The 12,794-nt window shown below is 50.3% G+C and overlaps 1 protein-coding gene across 1 annotated transcript in view; it reads left to right on the top strand.

Moving 5' to 3' along the window:
• LOC112252005 (protein Jade-3) overlaps positions 1-12,794 on the top strand; it is a 51,418-nt gene that overhangs the window by 15,092 nt on the left and 23,532 nt on the right. Inside the window, exons 2-4 of the mRNA XM_042322792.1 lie at positions 11,513-11,572; positions 12,332-12,414; positions 12,599-12,756. Of these exons, the coding sequence (XP_042178726.1) occupies positions 11,524-11,572; positions 12,332-12,414; positions 12,599-12,756 (290 nt within the window). The 5' untranslated portion in view covers positions 11,513-11,523. The remainder of the gene's footprint in view (positions 1-11,512; positions 11,573-12,331; positions 12,415-12,598; positions 12,757-12,794) is intronic.

Here is a 12,794-nt window from a genome sequence, read left to right as displayed (position 1 = left end):
GGTGGTGGTGGTGGTAGTAGTAGCAGCACTGGTGGTGGTGGTGGTGGTGGTAGTAGTAGCAGCACTGGTGGTGGTGGTGGTGGTAGTAGTAGCAGCACTGGTGGTGGTGGTGGTGGTAGTAGTAGCAGCACTGGTGGTGGTGGTGGTGGTAGTAGTAGCAGCACTGGTGGTGGTGGTGGTGGTAGTAGTAGCAGCACTGGTGGTGGTGGTGGTGGTAGTAGTAGCAGCACTGGTGGTGGTGGTGGTGGTAGTAGTAGCAGCACTGGTGGTGGTGGTGGTGGTAGTAGTAGCAGCACTGGTGGTGGTGGTGGTGGTAGTAGTAGCAGCACTGGTGGTGGTGGTGGTGGTAGTAGTAGCAGCACTGGTGGTGGTGGTGGTAGTAGTAGTAGCAGCACTGGTGGTGGTGGTGGTGGTAGTAGCAGCAGTGGTGGTGGTAGTAGTAGCAGCACTGGTGGTGGTGGTGGTGGTAGTAGTAGCACACTGGTGGTGGTGGTGGTAGTAGCAGCACTGGTGGTGGTGGTGGTAGTAGCAGCACTGGTGGTGGTGGTGGTGGTGGTGGTAGTAGCAGCACTGGTGGTGGTGGTGGTAGTAGTAGCAGCACTGGTGGTGGTGGTGGTAGTAGTAGCAGCACTGGTGGTGGTGGTGGTGGTAGTAGCAGCAGCACTGGTGGTGGTGGTAGTAGTAGCAGCACTGGTGGTGGTGGTGGTGGTAGTAGTAGCAGCACTGGTGGTGGTGGTAGTGGTAGTAGTAGCAGCACTGGTGGTGGTGGTGGTGGTGGTAGTAGTAGCAGCACTGGTGGTGGTGGTGGTGGTAGTAGTAGCAGCACTGGTGGTGGTGGTAGTAGCAGCACTGGTGGTGGTGGTGGTGGTAGTAGTAGCAGCACTGGTGGTGGTGGTGGTAGTAGTAGCAGCACTGGTGGTGGTGGTAGTAGCAGCACTGGTGGTGGTGGTGGTAGTAGTAGCAGCACTGGTGGTGGTGGTGGTAGTAGTAGCAGCACTGGTGGTGGTGGTGGTGGTAGTAGTAGCAGCACTGGTGGTGGTGGTAGTAGTAGCAGCACTGGTGGTGGTGGTAGTAGTAGTAGCACTGGTGGTGGTAGTAGTAGCATCACTGGTGGTGGTGGTAGTAGCAGCAGCACTGGTGGTGGTGGTGGTAGTAGTAGCAGCACTGGTGGTGGTGGTGGTAGTAGCAGCAGCACTGGTGGTGGTGGTGGTGGTAGTAGTAGCAGCACTGGTGGTGGTGGTAGTAGTAGCAGCACTGGTGGTGGTGGTGGTAGTAGTAGCAGCACTGGTGGTAGTAGTGGTAGTAGTAGCAGCACTGGTGGTGGTCGTAGTGGTAGTAGTAGCAGCACTGGTGGTGGTCGTAGTGGTAGTAGCAGCACTGGTGGTGGTCGTAGTGGTAGTAGCAGCACTGGTGGTGGTCGTAGTGGTAGTAGCAGCACTGGTGGTGGTCGTAGTGGTAGTAGCAGCACTGGTGGTGGTCGTAGTGGTAGTAGCAGCACTGGTGGTGGTGGTGGTAGTAGTAGCAGCACTGGTGGTGGTGGTGGTGGTAGTAGTAGTAGCAGCACTGGTGGTGGTGGTGGTAGTAGTAGCAGCACTGGTGGTGGTGGTGGTGGTGGTGGTAGTAGTAGCAGCACTGGTGGGTGGTGGTGGTGGTGGTAGTAGCAGCACTGGTGGTGGTGGTGGTGGTGGTAGTAGTAGCAGCACTGGTGGTGGTAGTAGTAGCAGCACTGGTGGTGGTGGTGGTGGTAGTAGTAGCAGCACTGGTGGTGGTGGTGGTGGTAGTAGTAGCAGCACTGGTGGTGGTGGTGGTGGTAGTAGTAGCAGCACTGGTGGTGGTGGTGGTGGTAGTAGTAGCAGCACTGGTGGTGGTGGTGGTGGTGGTAGTAGTAGCAGCACTGGTGGTGGTGGTGGTGGTAGTAGTAGCAGCACTGGTGGTGGTGGTGGTGGTAGTAGTAGCAGCACTGGTGGTGGTGGTGGTGGTGGTAGTAGCAGCAGCACTGGTGGTGGTGGTGGTAGTAGTAGTAGCAGCACTGGTGGTGGTGGTGGTGGTAGTAGTAGCAGCACTGGTGGTGGTGGTGGTGGTAGTAGTAGCAGCACTGGTGGTGGTGGTGGTGGTAGTAGTAGCAGCACTGGTGGTGGTGGTGGTGGTAGTAGTAGCAGCACTGGTGGTGGTGGTGGTGGTAGTAGTAGCAGCACTGGTGGTGGTGGTGGTGGTAGCAGCACTGGTGGTGGTGGTGGTGGTGGTGGTAGTAGCAGCACTGGTGGTGGTGGTGGTAGTAGTAGCAGCACTGGTGGTGGTGGTGGTAGTAGTAGCAGCACTGGTGGTGGTGGTGGTGGTGGTAGTAGTAGCAGCACTGGTGGTGGTGGTAGTAGTAGCAGCACTGGTGGTGGTGGTGGTGGTAGTAGTAGCAGCACTGGTGGTGGTGGTAGTAGCAGCACTGGTGGTGGTGGTGGTGGTAGTAGTAGCAGCACTGGTGGTGGTGGTGGTAGTAGTAGCAGCACTGGTGGTGGTGGTAGTAGCAGCACTGGTGGTGGTGGTGGTAGTAGTAGCAGCACTGGTGGTGGTGGTGGTAGTAGTAGCAGCACTGGTGGTGGTGGTGGTAGTAGTAGCAGCACTGGTGGTGGTGGTAGTAGTAGCAGCACTGGTGGTGGTAGTAGTAGCAGCACTGGTGGTGGTAGTAGTAGCATCACTGGTGGTGGTGGTAGTAGCAGCAGCACTGGTGGTGGTGGTGGTAGTAGTAGCAGCACTGGTGGTGGTGGTGGTAGTAGCAGTAGCAGCACTGGTGGTGGTGGTGGTGGTAGTAGTAGCAGCACTGGTGGTGGTGGTAGTAGTAGCAGCACTGGTGGTGGTGGTGGTAGTAGTAGCAGCACTGGTGGTGGTGGTGGTAGTAGTAGCAGCACTGGTGGTGGTCGTAGTGGTAGTAGCAGCACTGGTGGTGGTCGTAGTGGTAGTAGCAGCACTGGTGGTGGTCGTAGTGGTAGCAGCAGCACTGGTGGTGGTCGCAGTGGTAGCAGCAGCACTGGTGGTGGTCGTAGTGGTAGTAGCAGCACTGGTGGTGGTCGTAGTAGTGCAGCAGTAGCAGCACTGGTGGTGGTCGTAGTGGTAGTAGCAGCACTGGTGGTGGTAGTAGCACTGGTGGCAGTAGCAGCACTGGGTGGTAGTAGCAGCACTGGTGGTAGTAGTAGCAGCACTGGTGGTGGTAGTAGTAGCAGCACTGGTGGTGGTAGTAGTAGCAGCACTGGTGGTGGTAGTAGTAGCAGCACTGGTGGTGGTAGTAGTAGCAGCACTGGTGGTGGTAGTAGTAGCAGCACTGGTGGTGGTAGTAGTAGCAGCACTGGTGGTGGTAGTAGTAGCAGCACTGGTGGTGGTAGTAGTAGCAGCACTGGTGGTGGTAGTAGTAGCAGCACTGGTGGTGGTAGTAGTAGCAGCACTGGTGGTGGTAGTAGTAGCAGCACTGGTGGTGGTAGTAGCAGCAGCACTGGTGGTGGCAGTAGCAGCACTGGTGGTGGTAGTAGTAGCAGCACTGGTGGTGGTAGTAGTAGCAGCACTGGTGGTGGTCGTAGTGGTAGTAGCAGCACTGGTGGTGGTGGTGGTAGTAGTAGCAGCACTGGTGGTGGTGGTGGTAGTAGTAGCAGCACTGGTGGGTGGTGGTGGTGGTGGTAGTAGTAGCAGCACTGGTGGTGGTGGTAGTAGTAGCAGCACTGGTGGTGGTGGTAGTAGTAGCAGCACTGGTGGTGGTGGTTGTAGTAGTAGCAGCACTGGTGGTGGTGGTGGTAGTAGTAGCAGCACTGGTGGTGGTGGTGGTGGTGGTGGTAGTAGTAGCAGCACTGGTGGTGGTGGTGGTGGTAGTAGTAGCAGCACTGGTGGTGGTGGTGGTGGTGGTAGTAGTAGCAGCACTGGTGGTGGTGGTAGTAGTAGCAGCACTGGTGGTGGTGGTAGTAGTAGCAGCACTGGTGGTGGTGGTAGTAGTAGCAGCACTGGTGGTGGTGGTAGTAGTAGCAGCACTGGTGGTGGTGGTAGTAGTAGCAGCACTGGTGGTGGTGGTAGTAGTAGCAGCACTGGTGGTGGTGGTAGTAGTAGCAGCACTGGTGGTGGTGGTAGTAGTAGCAGCACTGGTGGTGGTGGTAGTAGTAGCAGCACTGGTGGTGGTGGTAGTAGTAGCAGCACTGGTGGTGGTGGTGGTAGTAGCAGCACTGGTGGTGGTGGTGGTGGTAGTAGCAGCACTGGTGGTGGTGGTGGTGGTAGTAGTAGCAGCACTGGTGGTGGTGGTGGTGGTAGTAGTAGTAGCAGCACTGGTGGTGGTGGTGGTGGTAGTAGTAGTAGCAGCACTGGTGGTGGTGGTGGTAGTAGTAGCAGCACTGGTGGTGGTGGTGGTAGTAGTAGCAGCACTGGTGGTGGTGGTAGTAGTAGCAGCACTGGTGGTGGTGGTGGTAGTAGTAGCAGCACTGGTGGTGGTGGTGGTGGTAGTAGCAGCAGCACTGGTGGTGGTAGTAGTAGTAGCAGCACTGGTGGTGGTGGTGGTAGTAGTAGTAGCAGCACTGGTGGTAGTAGTGGTAGTAGTAGCAGCACTGGCAGTAGTAGTATCAGCACTGGTGGTAGTAGCAGCACTGGTGGTAGTAGTAGTAGTAGCACTGGTGGTAGTAGCAGTAGTAGCACTGGTGGTAGTAGCAGTAGTAGCACTGGTTGGTAGTAGTAGCAGCACTGGTGGTGGTGGTAGTAGTAGTAGCAGCACTGGTGGTGGTAGTAGTAGTAGCAGCACTGGTGGTGGTAGTAGTAGTAGCAGCACTGGTGGTGGTAGTAGTAGTAGCAGCACTGGTAGTAGTAGTAGCAGCACTGGTGGTAGTAGTAGTAGTAGTAGCACTGGTGGTAGTAGTGGTAGTAGTAGCAGCACTGGTAGTAGTAGCAGCACTGGTGGTAGTAGCAGCACTGGTGGTAGTAGTAGTAGTAGCACTGGTGATAGTAGTAGCACTGGTGGTAGTAGCAGTAGTAGCACTGGTGGTAGTAGCAGTAGTAGCACTGGTGGTAGTAGCAGTAGTAGCACTGGTGGTAGTAGTAGTAGCAGCACTGGTGGTGGTCGTAGTGGTAGTAGCAGCACTGGTGGTGGTCGTAGTGGTAGTAGCAGCACTGGTGGTGGTAGTAGTAGCACTGGTGGTGGTAGTAGCAGCACTGGTGGTGGTAGTAGCAGCACTGGTGGTGGTAGTAGTAGCAGCACTGGTGGTGGTAGTAGTAGCAGCACTGGTGGTGGTAGTAGTAGCAGCACTGGTGGTAGTAGTAGTAGTAGTAGCACTGGTGGTAGTAGTAGTAGCACTGGTGGTAGTAGTAGTAGTAGTAGTAGCACTGGTGGTAGTAGTAGTAGTAGCACTGGTGGTGGTAGTAGTAGTAGTAGTAGTAGTAGCACTGGTGGTAGTAGTAGCAGCAGCACTAGTAGTAGTAGCACTGGTAGTAGTAGTAGCACTGGTAGTAGTAGTAGTAGTAGTAGCACTGGTGGTAGTAGTAGTAGTAGCAGCACTGGTGGTGGTAGTAGTGGTAGTAGCACTGGTGGTGGTAGTAGTGGTAGTAGCACTGGTGGTGGTAGTAGTGGTAGTAGCACTGGTGGTGGTAGTAATAGTAGTAGCACTGGTGGTGGTAGTAGTAGTAGCACTGGTGGTGGCAGTAGCAGCAGCACTGGTGGTGGTGGTAGCAGCAGCACTGGTGGTAGTAGTGGTAGTAGCAGCACTGGTGGTAGTAGTATTAGCAGCAGCACTGGTGGTGGTAGTAGTAGCAGCAGCACTGGTGGTAGTAGTATTAGCAGCAGCACTGGTGGTAGTAGTATTAGTAGCAGCACTGGTGGTAGTAGTAGTAGCAGCAGCACTGGTGGTAGTAGTAGTAGCAGCAGCACTGGTGGTAGTAGTAGTAGCAGCAGCACTGGTGGTAGTAGTAGTAGTAGCAGCAGCAGCACTGGTGGTAGTAGTAGCAGCAGCACTGGTGGTAGTAGTAGTAGTAGCAGCAGCACTGGTGGTAGTAGTAGTAGTAGCAGCAGCACTGGTGGTAGTAGTAGTAGTAGTAGTAGTAGCAGCAGCACTGGTGGTAGTAGTAGTAGTAGTAGTAGTAGTAGCAGCAGCACTGGTGGTAGTAGTAGTAGTAGCAGCAGCACTGGTGGTAGTAGTAGTAGTAGCAGCAGCACTGGTAGTAGTAGTAGTAGCAGCAGCAGCACTGGTAGTAGTAGCAGCAGCAGCACTGGTAGTAGTAGCAGTTAACCGGCAGCACTGGTAGTAGTAGTAGTAGTAGTAGCAGCAGTAGTAGTAGTAGTAGTAGCAGTAGTAGTAGTAGTAGTAGTAGTAGCAGCAGCAGCACTGGTGGTAGTAGTAGCAGCAGCACTGGTGGTAACACTGGTAGCAGCAGCAGCAGCAGCACTGGTGGTAGTAGTAGCAGCAGCAGCACTGGTGGTAGTAGTAGTAGCAGTAGTAGTAGTAGTAGTAGTAGCAGCAGCAGCACTGGTGGTAGTAGTAGTAGCAGTAGTAGTAGTAGTAGCAGCAGCAGCACTGGTAGTAGTAGTAGCAGCAGCAGCACTGGTAGCAGTAGCAGCAGCACTGGTAGTAGTAGTAGTAGTAGCAGCAGCAGCACAGGTAGCACTGGTAGTAGCAGTAGCAGCAGCAGCGCTGGTAGTAGTAGTAGCAGCAGCAGCAGCTGGTAGTAGTAGTAGCAGCAGCAGCGCTGGTAGTAGTAGTAGTAGTAGCAGCAGCACTGGTAGTAGTAGTAGTAGTAGTAGTAGTAGTAGTAGTAGCAGCAGCAGCACTGGTAGTAGTAGTAGCAGCAGCAGCACTGGTAGTAGTAGCAGCAGCAGCACTGGTAGTAGCAGCAGCAGCAGTAGTAGTAGTAGTAGCAGCAGCACTGGTAGTAGTAGTAGCAGCAGCACTGGTAGTAGTAGCAGCAGCACTGGTGGCAGCAGCACTGGTGGTGGTAGTAGTAGTAGTAGCAGCAGGACTGGTGGTAGTAGTCATAGCAGCACTGGTGGTAGTAGTAGTAGTAGTAGTAGTAGTAGTAGTAGTAGTAGTAGTAGTAGCAGCACAAGTAGTAGTAGTAGTAGTAGTAGTAGCAGCAGCTCAGTACCTCTGCTGTGTGTGTACCTGACTGATCATCAGTATCACAGCTCCTGTATACTACCAGTATGTGTTGCTGCTGTTCCACCCAGGGAGCTTCCAGCAGCCAGAGCACATATTAATCTAACAACCAGCCAGACAAGTCAGTGACTCATCAGGGTCCATGCTCTGATAAGTAGTCTAGAATAAGGTTCCGTTCTCGGGTCCAGTCAGTGTTTGCTACGCAGCTGTAACCCTGTCCTGTTTCTGTAATTACCGTTCTAGACAGGGATGAGAAGAGGTTGGTTGGAGGTCACCAGAGAAACTCTAGCATGCTTTTTGACTTGACATTTATGGTGAGTGATGTACTTGACGGTCTTTGGAACCTTCTACCCCACACATACAATTATCTGTAAGGTCCCTCATCTCTCTACCCCACACACAATTATCTGTAAGGTCCCTCAGTCCAGCAGTGAATTTCAAATCCATTTTTATTTGTCACACGTGTTTAGTAGATATTATTGTGGGTGTAGTGAAATGCTTGTGCTTCAAGCTCCGAAACTGCAGTAATATCTTAAGTTTCACAACATATATCCCCCAAAACATGTAAATCTGAGATTAAAAATATATATACATACACTACCATTCAAAAGTTTAGTGTCACTTAGAAATGTCCTTGTTTTTGAAAGAGAAACATATAAAAATTTAAGTCAATTTTAAAATAACATCAAATTGATCAGAAATACAGTGTAGACATTTAATGTTGTAAATGACTACTTTAGCTGGAAACGGCAGATTTTTAATGGAATATCTACATAGGTGTACAGAGGCCCATTATCAGCAACCATCACTCCTGTGTTCCAATGGCACATTGTGTTAGCTAATCCAAGTTTACCATTTTAAAATGCTAATTGCTCATTCGAAAACACTTTTGCAATTATGTTAACACAGCTGAAAACTGTTGTTCTGATTAAAGAAGCAATAAAACTGGCCTTCTTTAGACTAGTTGAGTATCTGGAGCATCAGCATTTGTGGGTTCGATTACAGGCTCAAAATGGCCAGAAACTAAGACCTTTCTTCTTCCTTGCTGAGCGACCTTTCAGGTTATGTCGATATAGGACTCGTTTTACTGTGGATATAGATATTTTTGTACCTGTTTCCTCCAGCATCTTCACAAGGTCCTTTGCTATTGTTCTGGGAATGATTTGTACTTTTCGCACCAATGTACGTTCATCTCTAGGAGACAGAATGCTTCTCCTTCCTGAGCTGTATGACGGCTGCGTGGTCCCATGGTGTTTATACTTGCGTACTATTGTTTGTACAGATGAACGTGGTACATTCAGGAGTTTGGAAATTGCTCCCGAGGAGGAACCAGACTTGTGGAGGTCTACAATATTTTTTTCTGATGTCTTGGCTGATTTCTTTTGATTTTCCCATGATGTCAAGCAAAGAGGCACTGAGTTTGAAGATATGCCTTGAAATACATCCACAGCTGCACCTCCAATTGAATCAAATGATGTCAATTAGCCTATCAGAAGCGTCTAGAGCCATGACATCATTTTCTGGAATTTTCCAAACTGTTTAAAGGCACAGTCAATTTAGTGTATGTAAACTTCTGACCCACTGGAATTGTGAGTTATAAGTGAAATAATCTGTCTGTAAACAGTTGTTGGAAAACTTACTTGTGTCAAGCACACAGTTGATGTCCTAACCGACTTGCCAAAACTATAGTTTGTTTACAAGAGATTTGTGGAGTGGTTGAAACACTTAGGTTGGAGTCATTAAAACTAGTTTGTCAACTTCCCACTTCAACTGTATATGAGTTGGGAGATGCACTATTTACAAACAATTAGTGATTAAGATACTCTAGTATAGAGTACAGTTTAAACATATGAGATGAGTAATGCAAGATATGGAGACATTATTAAAGTGGCCAGTGATTCCTAATCTATGTCTATAGGCAGCAGCCTCTGATGTGCTGGAGATGGCTGTTTAACAGTTTAACAGTCAGTGGTGTAGTATAGAATGCAATACCGTATATACATATGAAATGGGTGATGCAATATGTAAACACAATTTAAAAGTGACTAAGATACTGTAGAATAGTGTGGAGGGCAGTTTATACATATGCGATCAGAAATGCAAGATACGGATCATTATTGAAGTGGCTAGTGATCCATTTATAAATGTGGCCAGTGATTCCTAATCTATGTCTGTAGGCAGCCGCCTCTGATGTGTTGGAGATGGCTGTTTAGCAGTCTGATGGCCTTGAGATAGAAGCTGTTTTTCAGTCTCTCGGTCCCTGCTTTGATGCACCTGTACTGACCTCGCCTTCTGGATGATAGCGGGGTGAACAGGCAGTGGCTCGGGTGGTTGATGTCATTGATATTTTGGCCTTCCTATGACATCGGATGGTGTAGGTGTCCTGAAGGGCAGGTAGTTTGCGCCCGGTGATGCATTGTGCAGACCTCACTACCCTCTGGAGAGCCTTGCGGTTGCGGGCGGAGCAGTTGCCGTACCAGGCTGTGATCCAGCCCAACAGGATGCTCTCGATTGTGCATCTGTGAAAGTTAGCGTTTTAGGTTTTAAGCCAAATTTCTTCTGAGGTTGAACAGGCGGTGTTGTGCCTTCACCACACTGTCTGTGTGGGTGGACCATTTCAGTTTGTCCGTGATGTGTACGCCGAGGAACTTGAAGCTTTCCACCTTCTCCACTGCAGTCCCATCGATGTCTATAGGGGGGTGCTCCCTCTGCTGTTTCCTGAAGTCCACAATCATCTCCTTTGTTTTGTTGACATTGAGTGAGAGGTTATTTTCCTGCCCTCACCTCCTCCCTGTAGGCTGTCTCATCGTTGTTGGTAATTAAGTCTACCACTGTTGTCGTATACAAACTTGATGATTTAGTTGGAGGCGTACTTGGCCACGCAGTCATGGGTGAACAGGGAGTACAGGAGGGGGCTGAGCACGCACCCTTGTGGGGCCCCAGTGTTGAGGATCAGCGAAGTGGAGGTGTTGTTTCCTACCTTCACCACCTGGGGGTGACCCGTTAGGAAGTCCAGGACCCAATTGCACAGGGCGGGTTCAGACCCAGGGACTCAAGCTTAATGATGAGCTTGGAGGGTACTATGGTGTTGAATGCTGAGCTATAGTCAATGAAAAGCATTGTTACATAGATGTGCCTCATGTCGAATGGGACAGAGCACTGTGCAGTGTGATGGAAATTGCGTCGTCTGTGGATCTTTTGGGGCGGTAAGCAAATTGAAGTGGGTGTCAGGTAAGGTGGAGGTGATATGATCCTTGACTAGTCTCTCAAAGCACTTCATGATGACAGTTATTAATTGCACTTTGGACATCGAATGTTCCTGAGTGGCCTCGCTAGTTGGCTTGAAAATCTATGGCTTGAAAAGTGCGGTCTAGCAATGGTCAACAAGCAGCTTTACAGAGCTTGAGGAATGTAACGAATAATGTGCAAATATTGTACAATCCAGGTGTGCAAAGCTCTTAAACTTACGCAGAAACACTCTGATGTATCACTGCCAAAGGTGATTCCAACATGGTGACTCGGAGTTGAATACTTCCCTAATCAAGATGTATTTGTTTTTTTATTTTTAATATTTTAGAATTTTTCTTCCACTTTGACATTAGAGTGTTTTGTGTAGATCGTTGACGAAAAATTACAAATTTAAATCCATTTTAATTCCACCTTGTAACAACAGAATGTGTTCAAAGTCGAGGGGTGTGACAACTTTTTGAAGGGACTGTATCTAATGCAGACATACGTTTTGTAGGCAAACGCCTCGATGACACCGACAGAGTCACTGCATTTTGGTACACCGGAAGTAAATACATTTACAATGGAATGTTGCGTGTGCCTTGCAGCGTGTGCCTTGCAGCGTGTGCCCTGCAGCGTGTGCCCTGCAGCGTGTGCCCTGCAGCGTGTGTGCCCTGCAGCGTGTGTCCCCTGCAGCGTGTGTCCCCTGCAGCGTGTGTGCCCTGCAGCGTGTGTGCCCTGCAGCGTGTGTCCCCTGCAGCGTGTGTCCCCTGCAGCGTGTGTGCCCTGCAGCGTGTGTGCCCTGCAGCGTGTGTGCCCTGCAGCGTGTGTGCCCTGCAGCGTGTGTGCCCTGCAGCGTGTGTGCCCTGCAGCGTGTGTGCCCTGCAGCGTGTGTGCCCTGCAGAGGCAGTTGCAGTATGTCCTGTGTGGTGCCCACGTTGCATAAATCCAACCTATGCATCAAACTGTATGTGTAGACTTGACAGAAATAGAATCAGAAGGTGAATGGTTAGATTACATAATGAAGAAAGTTTGACTGCAGAATTTTACGCTGCGGATCTGATGGAGGCCTAATGCTCCCCTGAATGTTTCTAAGTTGACGCTAGTACAAAGGCCCCATTCTGCAAGCTGGCTCTTAGCTCTGTCATGTCTTCTACCTCTGATGTCTCCTCTTCTCCCTGTAGGATCCATCAGGATGAAACGGCTCAGGTCTTCAAGCAGCAGTGACAGTTCTGACAATGAGAGTGAGTTCCAACTGTCTTTACATCATGACATGATGAAACCCACGACAGTCATTCAGAATAACATGCTGTCTGTAAACAGAGAAAGGCTTTAAATGTTTTTTAACATGAACCGCTCTACCCCCTCTTCCTCTCGCTAAAGCCTTCCGCGTACTTTATGTCGGCGAGTTCGGAGTGAACTGAACCAGTCACATACTCCCTTAAAAGACCTTCGCTTGAAAAATGATTTTAAACTGCAATAGTACTATTTGTCCATCTTGGGACGCCGTATCCAGTATACAAATTCTCAAAATAATCCGAATTAATCTAAGATATCTCAAGAAATCTGTCATTCATTTTGAAGTTGTTGCCGAGGAGCTCTTAGTCATCAGATGTTTGGTTCAGTATTTCTCAAGTGGAAACGATTAGTGTCTTGTTGAATGACCACCCACTTCATTGGAGAATCCCTCCTGTTAACCAATCACAAGGTGGTGTAGACTTTGGATGCAGGCTGGGGGAAAAACTTTGCCGAAGACCAAATCGAATAAAAACATCACAATGTCATAATATTTGTACGAATTGTTCCAGATGGGAAGAAGGCAAATGCCTTAAACCTCTCTCTGCCCCCCCTCCCTCCATCTACCTCTCTCTGCCCCCTCCCTCTACCTCTAACCCTTCTATACCCTCCTCTGCCTCTCTCTACCCCCTCCCCTCTACCTCGTTCTACCACCTCGTTCTACCTCTCTCTAACCCCCCCCTCCCCCTCTACCTTGTACTCCCCAGGTCCTTCCACCTCCTTCTGCTCCTCTAACAAGTATGGAAGTAAACCTGGAACCCCTGCCTCCGTGCCCAAGAAACCAGCAGAGGTACGCCATGCTGCCGTTCCTGTCCTGCACACCTCACGTCAGCTTCCGGAGTGTTTTGTCCCAAATGGCACCCTATTCCCCACAGGGCTCTGGTCAAAAGTAGTGGACTATGTAGGGAATAGGTTATCAATTGGGACACAGACAATGTAATGTGTGTATTTGTGTCTCCTCTCCTCCTCTCTAGGTGTTCAGGAAAGACCTGATCAGTGCCATGAAGCTGCCAGACTCTCACCATGTCTCCCCTGAAGACTATTACCTGCTGGGGGACACCTGGAGACAGGAGTGGGAGAAGGGGGTGCAGGTGCCGGCCTTCCCTGAAACCATCCCACAGCCCTCCATCAGGTAATCACGCCTCCACTAGTCTCTGTACCTCAAGATGC

Source organism: Oncorhynchus tshawytscha, linkage group LG06, assembly GCF_018296145.1.
Source record: "Oncorhynchus tshawytscha isolate Ot180627B linkage group LG06, Otsh_v2.0, whole genome shotgun sequence".
Taxonomy (NCBI): domain Eukaryota; kingdom Metazoa; phylum Chordata; class Actinopteri; order Salmoniformes; family Salmonidae; genus Oncorhynchus; species Oncorhynchus tshawytscha.
This window is presented reverse-complemented; position numbering and strand designations above follow the sequence as displayed.